This window comes from Dasypus novemcinctus, chromosome 18, assembly GCF_030445035.2.
Source record: "Dasypus novemcinctus isolate mDasNov1 chromosome 18, mDasNov1.1.hap2, whole genome shotgun sequence".
Taxonomy (NCBI): domain Eukaryota; kingdom Metazoa; phylum Chordata; class Mammalia; order Cingulata; family Dasypodidae; genus Dasypus; species Dasypus novemcinctus.
Window position 1 is genome coordinate 83,921,205 of NC_080690.1, and position 12,265 is coordinate 83,933,469.

General features: G+C 46.3%; 1 protein-coding gene across 19 annotated transcripts in view; it reads left to right on the forward strand.

The window, feature by feature from the left end:
- ZNF667 (zinc finger protein 667) overlaps positions 1-11,249 on the forward strand; it is a 28,605-nt gene extending 17,356 nt beyond the window's left edge. For 15 of the 19 annotated variants that reach the window (XR_011646413.1, XR_011646414.1, XM_058280913.1 and 12 more), the window contains 2 exons: positions 1,801-1,893; positions 8,467-11,249. Coding sequence is in view for 17 of the 19 variants with exons in the window: in XM_071209472.1 (XP_071065573.1) it covers positions 1,801-1,893; positions 8,467-10,046 (1,673 nt within the window). In the remaining 2 variants the exon portion in view is untranslated. Of the gene's footprint in view, positions 1-1,800; positions 1,894-2,064; positions 2,144-2,531; positions 8,203-8,466 lie in introns of those variants that run through there. The other 4 variants (XM_058280910.2, XM_071209477.1, XM_071209478.1 and 1 more) reach the window with 4 other exon arrangements.
- The last annotated feature ends 1,016 nt before the right edge of the window (positions 11,250-12,265 follow it).

The window sequence follows — 12,265 nt, forward strand, 5'->3', positions numbered from 1 at the left end:
TGGCGGCCATGCCCCGAGGCGCACACGGGGAGCGAGGGTGACCGCAGGCTGGTCCGGCCTCGCATGCTTGGCGCTTACCTGACGGCACGTGGCCTCAGCTGCCCAGCTTTTCCAGCTCTCCCTGCTGCTGCCCTCGGCCTCTTCCCTTCGTTCTCAGGTCTCATGCCCCAGGCGGGTCTTCTGGTGACAAGATGTCGTTTTCAGGAAGAAATTCTCACTGTCTAAGGAGCATTGGCAGCTTTTGTCATTCAAAACATTCTCGGTGATTTTCATATTCCTTTAAATAGAGAGTTTCTTGGTTCCTACTAAATGCATCTTTTAAGTTAAAATTTGTCCTTGAGGAGAGCAGATGGAGTTCAAGTAGTTGAGCGCCTGCTTCCCATGTACGAGGTCCTGAGCTCACTCCCCAGTACCTCCTAAAAACAGAAAAGCAAACAAGTGAAAAACCAGCTTTCATTGGGGAGCGGATGTGGCTCAGTGGTTGAGTGCCTGCTTCCCATGTACGAGGTCCTGGGTTCAGCCCCAGTACCTCCTAAAAAAAATACTGTCTTAGGTTTCATCTTAAATAAGAGAGTGTGCAGGTTGTAGTTTGGAAGTCTCTCTCTCTTTATAAGCTTGTGTCTGACTAACTTGGCTGTATAAAGGCCAAGGTTATGCTATTTTTTCCATTGTGAGCCAGGCAAATACATTCTGTGACCATATTAAATCATCTTTTGTTATAGTAATAATTGCAAAGACAATTTTGGCAGAGCTGTGAATTGTCCTTTATTCTTTTCTTCCCCCTTTCTTCTCTCATGTGGAGAAATTAGTCGTGTAACTAATGACTTAAATCCACAAAATACCCTCACAGTAACAATCAGGCCAGTGCTTGCTTAACTGAACAATTGGACGCCATAATTCTGCCAAGCTGACACCTGAAATTGACCGTTAGAGTGCACATTTTGGTTGTTTCCACCTTTGGGCTGTTCTGAGTAAGGCTGCTATGAGCATTCATGTGTACGTTTTTGCATGGACGTATGTTTTCCCTTCACTTGGATATATACCTAGGAACAGAATTGTTGGATTGTTGGGTCATGTGGTAGCTCTGTAAATGACCTTTAGAGGACACCTCAGTTGTTTTAAGGGAGCGTTTCATGTGAGGGTGGATTTCATGGGTGCTGGGAGGCTGCAGGGGTAACCGACCGAGTGAGTGCTTGGTGCAGCCTCCATCCTGATTACTAGGACTTGAAGGAGGGGCCCCACAGAGCTGGGACTCAGGGTTCGGGGGGGCAGGCAGTGCTGCTGCCTGGCTGTTTCAACTTCAGGGGACAAGATGAGGCTAGTTCTGGGAGTGGCGGGGGGAGCCAGCTCTGCTGCTGGGGTCAGGGGCCAGTGCTGGGTGATGTGACGAGACAGGAAGCCAGCCCGTCCTGGCGCCCCCGCCCCTCTCCCGCTGCTGCCTCTGACGGTGGAGCAGACAGGCAGCTGGCAAAGGCCAAGTGCTTTGACCTCCAGCCCCAGCGTCTTGAGGCACAGCGTGGACTTGGAACTGAAAGGCGACAAGCAGCTCAGTAACCAGCCTCAGAAGGATCCGGTCCAGCTTCCCAGGAAAATAGCTTGCCTCTTAGAGTCAGAGACGAATGGCTCCACTGGCTGACTGAGTTTTAATCCTCCTGGCTGACTGAGTTTTAATCCTCCCCGTTTGCGCTGCCCTTCACACGCTCTGCTCCGCGTGTCAACGCAATTCCTCTTGACCCTGGGCGTGGCTCTGGTTTCTGTCCCTCCCACATCACAGTCAATCCCATTCTGTCCCGTGTGCAGGATTGTCTCTTCGGAGGCCGAATGTGATCACTCTGCTGGAGAAAGGGCAAGCTCCCTGGACGGTGGAGCCAGTGCGAAGACGCCGGGGGCCTGGTGAGTGAGAACGTCTGTAAGAGCCCACTGGATGGAGGGGGCGGCGCTTTAAGACAGGGTTGCAGAGCCCCTTCCCCCACTGCTGAGGTCCAGGGGTCTGTGGGAGAAAAGCCCAGTAAGTGTCAGGTGCTCTCCCGAGCCCAGGTTCCCCCTGCCCTACGTCCATGTCAGGGAAGTAGTATTAGCCCTGCTCTACGGATGACAAGCCTGCGGACCAGGGGCTCAGGGACCCACGCACGGTCGCAGCCATCTAGCCTCCTCTGAGGCACTGCCGGACGCAGCTCTGCTGGGAAGCGCAGAGGAGCTGGGTTTGGACCGCAGGAGGCTTGCTCCCAGAGCTTTGCCGTGACCACCTTCACCCCTACCCATCACTGTCCCTGCATCTCTGCTTTCATATCGCCCTCTCTCAGAGAAGGTGTGTTTTCACCTCTAATGGCAATATTCAAATTGCATGATTTTCTTCCTTAAAAAAAAAAGCCTTTCCATGCCTGTTTGGTTTTTTTTTGGTCTACTTTTCATTTTGTTTTGTTTTTCTTTTTCTTTTTGGCTACTTTTCAATGATTCCTTCCCTTTTCTAACAGATTCCACTTTGGTTGATCAGGCTGTATAATCTTCTATATGTTTGTCTCTTTAACTAGCACTGAATTTCTACATAGACAGGACACATACCCTGCTGGGAGCTGGGCGTCAGCAGTGTGGACTAAGCTGTTCGATAGAGCTAATTGCTTAACCTCTGGGGACCTCAGATTTCCCGCGTGAGAGGCAAAAGCTGTGGTCCCTACCTTACAGGGTTGCTGAGAGGATTCAGTGAGATGATATATGTCATGAAGACTTTTGAGCAGTGCTTAATAAATGTATGCTGTTATAATAATGACAAAATATTAACCACTTATCATTATAACCCATGTGGCCATAGGAGAAACAAGACACAAACCATCCCAGCTCAGAGAGCGAGTTCAGAGGTTGGCAGGAGAGCATTCTCAGGTCAGGGTTTCTGAACCTAGATGAACTAGTGCCACTCATTAGTTCATCCGATGGTTCTCAGCTGGGGGCATCTGGCAATGTCTGCAGGCCTTTTTGATTGTCACAGCTGGGTGAGGAGGTGCTGCTGGCATCTGTGGACAGAGACCAAGAGTGCTGCTAAACATCCTGCCAGTCCCAGGATGTAGCTGCCCAGCCCCAAGGGCTGGAGGCCGGAGACTGAGAAGGCCTGGCCCAGCGGCTTTGGAGCACGTTGTTTATGCTGGGTGCTGCTCCAGGCGCTCTGCCAAGGAGGTAAAGCAGTGCACACACAGAGCCCTGCCCCAACACAGTTGGAGTGCGAAGGACAGACAGATAAACAAGCAGATGTCAGTAACGTACCAAGGAGTGTGGATGCCCTGAAGAAAAGTGAGGCAGGGAAAGGGAACGAGGGCCATGGGACTCAGTGAGGGGGCGAGGACAGTCAGAGCTCCTGAAAGGTGGGGGAGGAAGTGCAGAGGTGCAGCAGTGAGGACAGGCTCTGCAGGGCTTGGTTGTTCGCAGCCGAGGAGGGGTGCAGCTGGCAGGCAGCAGGGGCAGTCAACTCCAGAAAGGTGGGAGAGGAAGTGCAAAGGTGCAGTGGCGAGGACAGGCTCTGCAGGGTGTGGCTGTTCCCAGCTGAGGATGGGTGTGGGCAGTAGGCAGCAGGGCCCCGGCCCTGGGCCCTTTGGGGCCTTGTGGGACCCAGAAAAGGAGTTGGGTTGGGTTTTACAGGAGTGAGCTAGGGGAGCAGGGCAGAGGTAGAACCCAGCTTAGATTGTACGAGAGTCCCTCTAGCTGTGTGTGGACTGTAGAAACAAGCCTGTTTGTAGAAGGCCTGGTTTTAAGGAGGGGTGATTAATTCTAAGAATGAATGGAGTATCCAAGTAGAAAAGTACAATAACATCTTGATCTATGAAGAGGCAGGGGCAGCAGTCCATGTAGAAGTACCCCTGGAGTCAGGACAGAACACACAGACCTGTGAGGACGCAGATGTGGAGAGGGGGCGCAGGTCACATAGAGGTTCCCTCCAGAGCCAGGGCGAAGCACACAGAGAGACCTGTGAGGACGTTGATGGGGAGAGCGGGCACGGGCCACATAGAGGCGTCTCTGGAGCCAGGCAGAGCACGCAGAGACCTGTGAGGACGCAGATACGGATGCGAATAAGGAGACAGGGTACGGGCCACAGCAGTGGGAACCTGGAAGCCCTTGACAAGTAGCTGGTCCTGAGGGTCTTTGAGGCTTCCAAGCTTAAGTGATGTGTATTAGCAGAAGACGGGTCACACAGCACAGGCCGCGACATGTGGGAAGGAGAGGAAACGTGCTTCATTAAAACACTTTTTACTTAGAAAACAAATTTAACCACTTTACATTAAGGTGAGCAAAAGAAGAAAATAGGTAAACATACATACTACTTTTTTTTCCTATTCTCTTTTCTCTATTTTTTTTTTCAACATTACATTAAAAAAATATAAGAGGTCCCCATATACCCCCCGCCTCCCTCACCCCACTCCTCCCACATCAACAACCTCTTTCATCATCATGGCACATTCATTGCATTTGATGAATACATTTTGGAGCAGTGCTGCACCACATGGACAGTGGTCCACATTGTAGTCCACATTCTCCCCCAGTCCACCCAGTGGGCCACAACAGGACACACAACGTCCAGCATCTGTCCCTGCAGCACCACCTAGGACAACTCCAAATCCTGAATATACCCCCATACCATATCTCTTCTTCCCTCTCCCAACCATCAGCAGCCACCGTGGCCACCCTCTCCACATCAGTGCTACAATTTCTTCCATACTGTCACAGTAGTTCCATCATAGAATATCAATAAGTCCACTCTAACCCATACTCTATTCCTCCATCCTGTTAACCCTGGGATAGTGATATCCACTCCACCTCTATATCAAGAGGGGCTTAGATTCCACATGGATGATGGATGCATTTCTCCTGCTTGCAGTTGTAGGCATTCTTGGCTCCCTGGTGTGGTGGTTGACCTTCTTCACCTCCCTGTTAGCTGGCTTGGGTAAGTCCAATAAACCAGAGGGTAGGAGTACAAGTCTGCTGAGGCTCAGGGCCCGGCTGTCATATGGACAGTTCAGAGATTCAGGTCTCCTGAGTATACACCAACCCCAGTGCTAACCACAGGTCTGCTAAAAGTGACAGAAGAGGCATGCATAGAAAGGTCACATCTGAGTTCAACTCCATCACACCCAGGAACACAAACTCCAAAGTAGGGCCAGCTGACATGGCACTGAACTCCAGAGCCATCTGCCATGACCGTAGAACCTGTGGGTCTCCATAGCCCTCAGGAGAACCAGTACCTGGGATTGTATCTACTTTGGCTATCTCTGGGACCCTGCTGTGGCATGCGTAAACATAACCCCTCTAATGACCTCCTGACTCTTTTGGAGACTCATAGCCATATAAACTCATTTGTCCTTTACATTTCCCCTTTTTATTCCAGGTCAAAAAGCAGTTTTTAACACCTGATATTACATGTAGGCTGAGATATTCTGCTGGTCTGATTTTACCCTTTTATTCAAGGTCTTTAGTTACATCATCAGCTGGTGTTTGGTAGTAATCCCTCAGCACCAGGGAGGCTTATCCCTGGGAGTCATGTCCCATGCTGGGGGGAAGTAATTTTCATAGTTATAAAGGTCATATACTTTTGCCATTTTCACTTACTGTTTTATAGAAATTATGTTACTACGGTTGCTCATAGACCATTACACATCTAGATTCTCATTTCCAGTGTATCCATATAAGTGTTTTTTGCTTTTTTCCTTAGTATTAAGTCTCAGAAATAGGATAACTGGGTCCAAAGGGTAGGACCGCTTTTCAGGCCCCAGATACATATTTCTGAAATGACTCCGGGGTTTGATTACATACCAATACCAGATGTTGTCATTGCGTTTTTTTCTTAATAAAGTGAGTTAACTACAGTCAACATGTACTGAAGCTCACTGTGTGCAGGTTCCGTTCTAGGGCCTGCACGTATATTATTTCATTTAATGCTCACAACACTTGTTAGGATCCTCTGTCCCCCGCAAGCAAGCAGAGGCCTAGCTGAGGGCTGGCGGCTTAGAAAAGCCTCCCTGCACCTGAGTGACTGCTGGAGCCTGTGCTTTTCAGCCCACACTGGATAGGCCACACCAACCTTCTCATACATTGTTGGCATTTGTTTTCTGTTTTTACTTATTCTTCTTTATATTTCCTGCTCCCAATCTTTCCCCTTCCATCTATTAGTGAACTTTATGTCTTTTTCTTTTCAACTTGAATAGTGAGGTTTAATATAGTAAAGATGTCAACTGTTTGGCATCACATTTGCTTCAAATCTTTCCCCATTCTCTCCTTTGCCTTGGCATTTTATTACCTCTTATTTTTCTATTTTGGTATATAAAAAGGTTTTTATTTTTGCATGGTGGAAGGTGTTGGCATTCACATTGTTATTTCTCTTGTTTTTTCTATTGTTAAAAATTCATCTGCCCTCTAGAATTTTGATGTATTCTCTATTGTATTATTTATGTTTTTTGTAAAAAATGTTTTTATATTTTAATATTGAACGAATTCACCTGAGATTAATTTCAAGGCATAATGTGAGTTAAGGGACTTCTGCCTTGAAGACAGGGAGTTGAGTGAAGGGACTGTAAGAATTAGTGAGGTCCTAGGTGAAGCAGGCACAAAGGAGAAGGAAAAGAATACAGGAATTTGAGAAAAGTGGGGTGGGAGAGGCAGCAGTTCTAATGTAGCTTGCAGGGCACAGAACAGGAAGGAATTTTGGGTAAATCTTGGGTTTCTTCTTTGGTCAGTGCCACTAGGTTCGCTGTGAAGATTTCCATTCTCTCCCTTCCTTAATTCCCCATTTGGTCAGGTTGTTTTGTATTATTTCTAGGAATAAAATTATAATAGTAGTTCCTACCATATATTAAATAACCACAAGTCCACAAAGCTTTCTCCAGAACCTTTTGTGCCACATGTGCTTCACAATTCAGAATTGTTCAGGTTTCAGAATGGTAAACATGTCATATATTGTGTATTGTATAAAATACCAAGCAAGGGCTTGGTATTTCCACATAACCAAACACATTAATATACCTACAAAAAACATATGACTAGCATCTCTAAGTGGGATAAATAAAGGCCATAAATAACCTCATTTCAATTCAAATGGAGTATTGCTTCTAAATGTCCAACTATCTAAGAAAAACAAGAAAGCTTCAGTTCTCAGTTTTTCAATTGCTACAATGGCAAATGGGAATTATGTAGTATGTGCCAGATATTTTATATATGTTATTTCTGGTTATCACAAAAATCTGTGAGGTAGGTAATAGTATCTACATTTGAAAGATTACAGTCCTGATGATAGTAGAACTAAAGAGAGTTTCTCAAAGTGATATAGTTACACGGCAAGGACTTCAGTAAATTCCAAGTCAGCCTTTAAAGCAGAGCTGTCCAATAGAAATATAATGTGAGATACAAGTGAAAAAAGTTCTAGTATCCACATTAAAATAAATAAAAAAGAAACTGGTGAAATTAATTCTAATAATTTATTTTATTTAGCCCATTATATCCAAAAGACTATCATTTTAACATATCCATTTTAAAAATGAGATAGTTTACATTCTTTTTCTCATAGTAGGTCTTCACAATCCAGTGTATATATTACACTCATAGCACATCTCAAACCAGACCAGCCACATTCTAACTGCTCAGTAACTACATGTGGCTAGTGGACAGCATAGCTCTGCAGCCCTGTGTGTGCTATTTATTGTGCCATTCACTCAGTCTTGTAAGCAGTCTGTAACAAAAGTAGTTATATTTTAAAATAATGTACTTTCATGTTCTATACTAGTTGGACCATTTAGTTGGTCCATTTAGTTAGTGTGTTTTGTTTTTTTAAGTCTCATGTTACCTTTTTGTCTTCTTTTTTCCTACTTCTGGGTTGAAAGTTTTCATCTTTCTAAATATCTGAATAGACAATTCTAATTATGGCTAGGTTTGATTTTTTAAGATCCAATTAAAGAATACTTTTTTAAAAATTTTTAACTTTACTGAGGTATATTTTACATGTTATAAAATTTGGTGATTTTTGATAAATTTACCAATTTGGATAACCATCACCATAATCTAGTTTTAGAACATTTTCATTACCCCAATAAAATACTTCATGCCTATTTATAGGTAATCCCCATTCCTACCTCCAGTCTCAGGCAAGCAACCACTAAACTACCTTCTGTCTTTGCACATATGCCTTTTCTGAATATTTCATGTAATAAAAATATATTTATCTAATGAACAGCCAATGGAGTTTAATGTGGTATTATATGGTATAAAAATTTTCCTACAAGTAAAACCATTTATTCATTTTCAACTTCCAAACTCTCCTGAATTCCAGTATTTCTTTGACATTCTTAGTATGGTAACTGAAACCATAAGAAGACATGGTTATCGTCACTGTGTTGTTATTTTGACTGATAGTGCTAATACCTACATTTCTACTATAGAGGCTTCATTTTTTCAGCACAGGAAAACAGAAACATTTAATTTCTTGATGTCTTTCAGACTCAGGGTCTAAGTGTGAGACGAAAGAATTACCTCCAAATCAGTGCAACAAATCTGGAAAAAGCATCCATCAGAAACCAATTTCTGCACAACAGAAAGTTCCCACAAGAAAGAGGGCCTGCAAAAGAAATTCAGTCCTAATAAAACTCAGGAAAGGGCATTCAGAAAGAAAATCTTTAAAATGTAACGACTGTGGGAAAACCTTTAGTGGGAGTTTATCTCTTAAATTTCATCAGAACTTTCATACTGGAGAGAAGCCTTATGAATGCAGTAATTGTAGAAAAGCCTTCAGGCGGATCTCATCCCTTGTTCTTCATCAGAGAATTCATTTGGTAAGGAAAAGCCATGAATGTGATAAATGTGGGGAAAGCTTCAATCAAAGAACAACCCTTATTCTACATGAGAGAATGCATGATGGAAAGCAAACCTTTGACTATGGAACAGCTTTGAGGCCGTGCCCATCCCTCAGTTTACATCATAAAATTTGTATTGTTGAGAAAATCCACCAGTGCAGAAAATGTGGGAAAGCCTTCAATCTACTGCCATCCTTTTTGCTTCATAAGACAAGTCATGGTGAAAAGAAACTCCATAACTGTAGTATTTGTGGAAAAGGCTTCAATAAGAAATCAGTCCTTGTTATACATAAAAGAATTCATAGTGGAAAGAAAACCCAGAAAACTGAGAAGTCCTTAAGTCAGAATCTACAGCAGAGAAATCACATGTTAGAGAGTCCTTATAAATGCAGAAAATGTGGGAAATCCTTTAGTAGGATTTCATCCCTTATGCTTCATCAGAGAGTTCACACTTCAGAAAAACCCTACAAATGTGATAAATGTGATAAGGTCTTCAGGCTGCTTTCAACCCTTATTCTACATCTAAGAATTCATAATGGTGAGAAACAATACAGATGCAATAAATGTGAGAAGGTCTGTAATCGGCATTCATCCCTTATTCAACATCAGAAAGTTCATACAAAGAAAAAGAAACTCTTTGAATGTAAGGAATGTGGGAAGATGTTTTCTGGAATTGCGAACCTTAAAATACATCAGAACATTCATTCTGAAGAGAAACCTTTCAAATGCAATAAATGTAGCAAAGTTTTCGGCCGCCAGTCATTTCTTATTGAACATGAGAGAATTCATACTGGAGAAAAACCCTATCAGTGTGAGGAATGTGGAAAAGCCTTCAGTCACCGAATATCCCTTACTCGACATAAGAGAATTCACACCGAAGATCGGCCCTATGAGTGTGATCAGTGTGGGAAGGCCTTCAGTCAGAGTGCACACCTTGCCCAGCATGAGCGAATTCACACTGGAGAGAAGCCCTACCCCTGCCAGACGTGTGGGAAGGCCTTCAGTCAGCGCACATCCCTCATTCTCCACGAAAGAAGTCACACGGGAGAGAAGCCCTACGAATGTGCTGAGTGTGGGAAGGCCTTCAGCAGCGGCTCAGACCTTATTCGACATCAGAGGAGTCATTCTTCGGAGAAGCCCTATGAATGTAGTAAATGTGGAAAGGCGTATAGTCGGAGCTCATCCCTTATTCGACATCAGAATACACATTCTGAAGAAAAAGCCTAGAGTGGTTTTAAATCTGTAAAAGAGTGTCCACAGAGCAGCCGCAGAGGCATGGGAAAATGTGTTTCTCTGTGCCACAGACATGTTGTATATATGGGACCGTTTGATGACAAATGGTCCCATATTGAGAGCCAAAGAGAAAATGTCACCTGCGACTTGACCTGAAGATTTGAAATCAACTGAGGCAGTGACGTTATCACCGGTCTTTAATTTCAAAGTAGCGAGTGCTGAAGTTTGGGTCAGTCATCATGATGGAAGACCATTCTTCATTTCATAGGAATTACTGAATTCTAATTTCAGTACAGTTCTAAAGATACTTCACTGGTCACATCCAACAGTGGGATGTGAAGTCCAAATCAGGCTTTGAGCCTGATTTGAGGTCGTGTGAAGAGTTTGTCTCTCCTTCAGAACTTAGAACTATCAAATGTGAGGGAATTCCTGGTCAGCAGAAACGTGGATGAGGAGAAAGAGGAGCGAGTCTTTAAGTGGATGAAGATTGCGCTCATATTGGTGTGGAGCAAGTCCTCCCTGGACGGTCTCCAGGAACCTGAGGATATATGAGCTGTGCGGTGTGGAAATCTAACATGGCTGACACAGGCCAGTTGGAAAAGAACCAGGAAGTACCGAAGAATGAGAAATTCAGTGCAGGGAAAAAATTATTTTATTTGGAAATAAATTGTCTATATTTATATGAATATCAGTATTTTCATGTAAGGACACCGACGTGGACTAGATCATGTGTAGAATGTGGGGTGTTAAAGGAGCCAAAGATAGCCTTAGGGTAGTGGCCCTGTGGTGATTTTTCTTCACAGCAGCTTGGAGCTATTAGAAAAACCCACTGGCAAAAAACTCAAATACTTAGATTCAATTTTTTTTTTTAAAGCTGAAATAAGCAATTTTTAGCTATTTGGAGTCAACCTGCTTTGCTTACCCTAAGAATCTTTGACAGCAACTGCGCCATGCTGCTAGGCCTTTGGGGCTGTCTAGCCCAGAGGGTGTCCATAAAGCTGACCCTGGCACCTGCCGTGGAAGCCCCCGGCCCCCTCCTCAGGAGTTGGCGAGTTATCCCTTCCCTGCCTCCCCTCTGGTGGCCCCCTGGCTGGCCTCTGGAAGGTTTCCTGCTGTGAGGGCCTGCCCCTTCACATGCATGCCTGTCAGAGCCTGTCAAAGCCGCAGCCCCAATAAACAGCTTACGTGTTACTGCCATCTCATGGTCAGGTGTTTTTCTTGGTCAACTTGAAGATCGTTGAATTCAGACTTGCTGCAGTCGGCGACCAGAGTCAGGGGAGGACTTTCACAGAGGATCGGGTGGTGAGTGGGTTCCATCCACTCTATTGCCTATTTGCTGGAACAGTCAGTGCTGGGCAGCCCTAGGGGGCTGGGACTCAGCATGGGAACCCGGCCGCGTCAGTGTGGCGCAGCGCTGCCGCTTGCTGGGCAGTATCCAGCGCCTCGGCCTGGCTGAGTGGTAGCACCCGTCCACTGGACCCTCGCCAGCCTTTGAGTGCTGAGCTGCACCAAGAGGAAAGTAAGCCCCTGTGCAGACGCTCATCGTGAGACCTGCGGCCTGAACCCATGGAGCACAGGGCACGCCTCGAGCGGAGCTCCTGCAGCCAGGCCAAGACGGCCAGAAAGGCGAGATGGCCCGCGGAGGCCGGTCTCCAGAGCACCGCTGCGGCGGCATCCCTGCAGCCGTCACTGGTGGGCCCCGCCAGCCAGAGTCACAGTAACTAAAGGCGCCCAAGGTTGTGTTCCCCCGAGGGGTGCGGGAGACGCCTCCTGGTCCTGCACACGGCTGCCCCGGCCGGCTCGCCAGCGCAGAGGACAGAGCAGGGAGGGCTCCGAGCAGGTAGGTGGGAGCGTGGTGTCACCCAGTCACTGAGGCCCTTTAGCCTTTGCCTTGCCAGTAGCCACCCACAAGATGATGGAGACGGGAGAGCAGAGGGGAGGGCCAGCTGCCGTGAGCAGGCGCGTCCTCCCTCCAGGAGGCCAGTCTCCTCGAGGGTCTTGCCCGGGAGCCAGACAGGAGGGGCAGACGGGAGGGGGACCAGCTAGCGCTTGCAGTGTTGGGGAGGGAGTGACCCCTGCCTAGAGAGCTGGAGTGGGGGCCAGTGCCCCCAGACCCCGCACAGGGGCTGCGGAGGGGGGCGTGGCGCACGCGTGCCTTGCTTGCGGGTTTTTATGGACTGCCCGCCCCCCCAGGCCCCCTGGCAGCCCAGCAG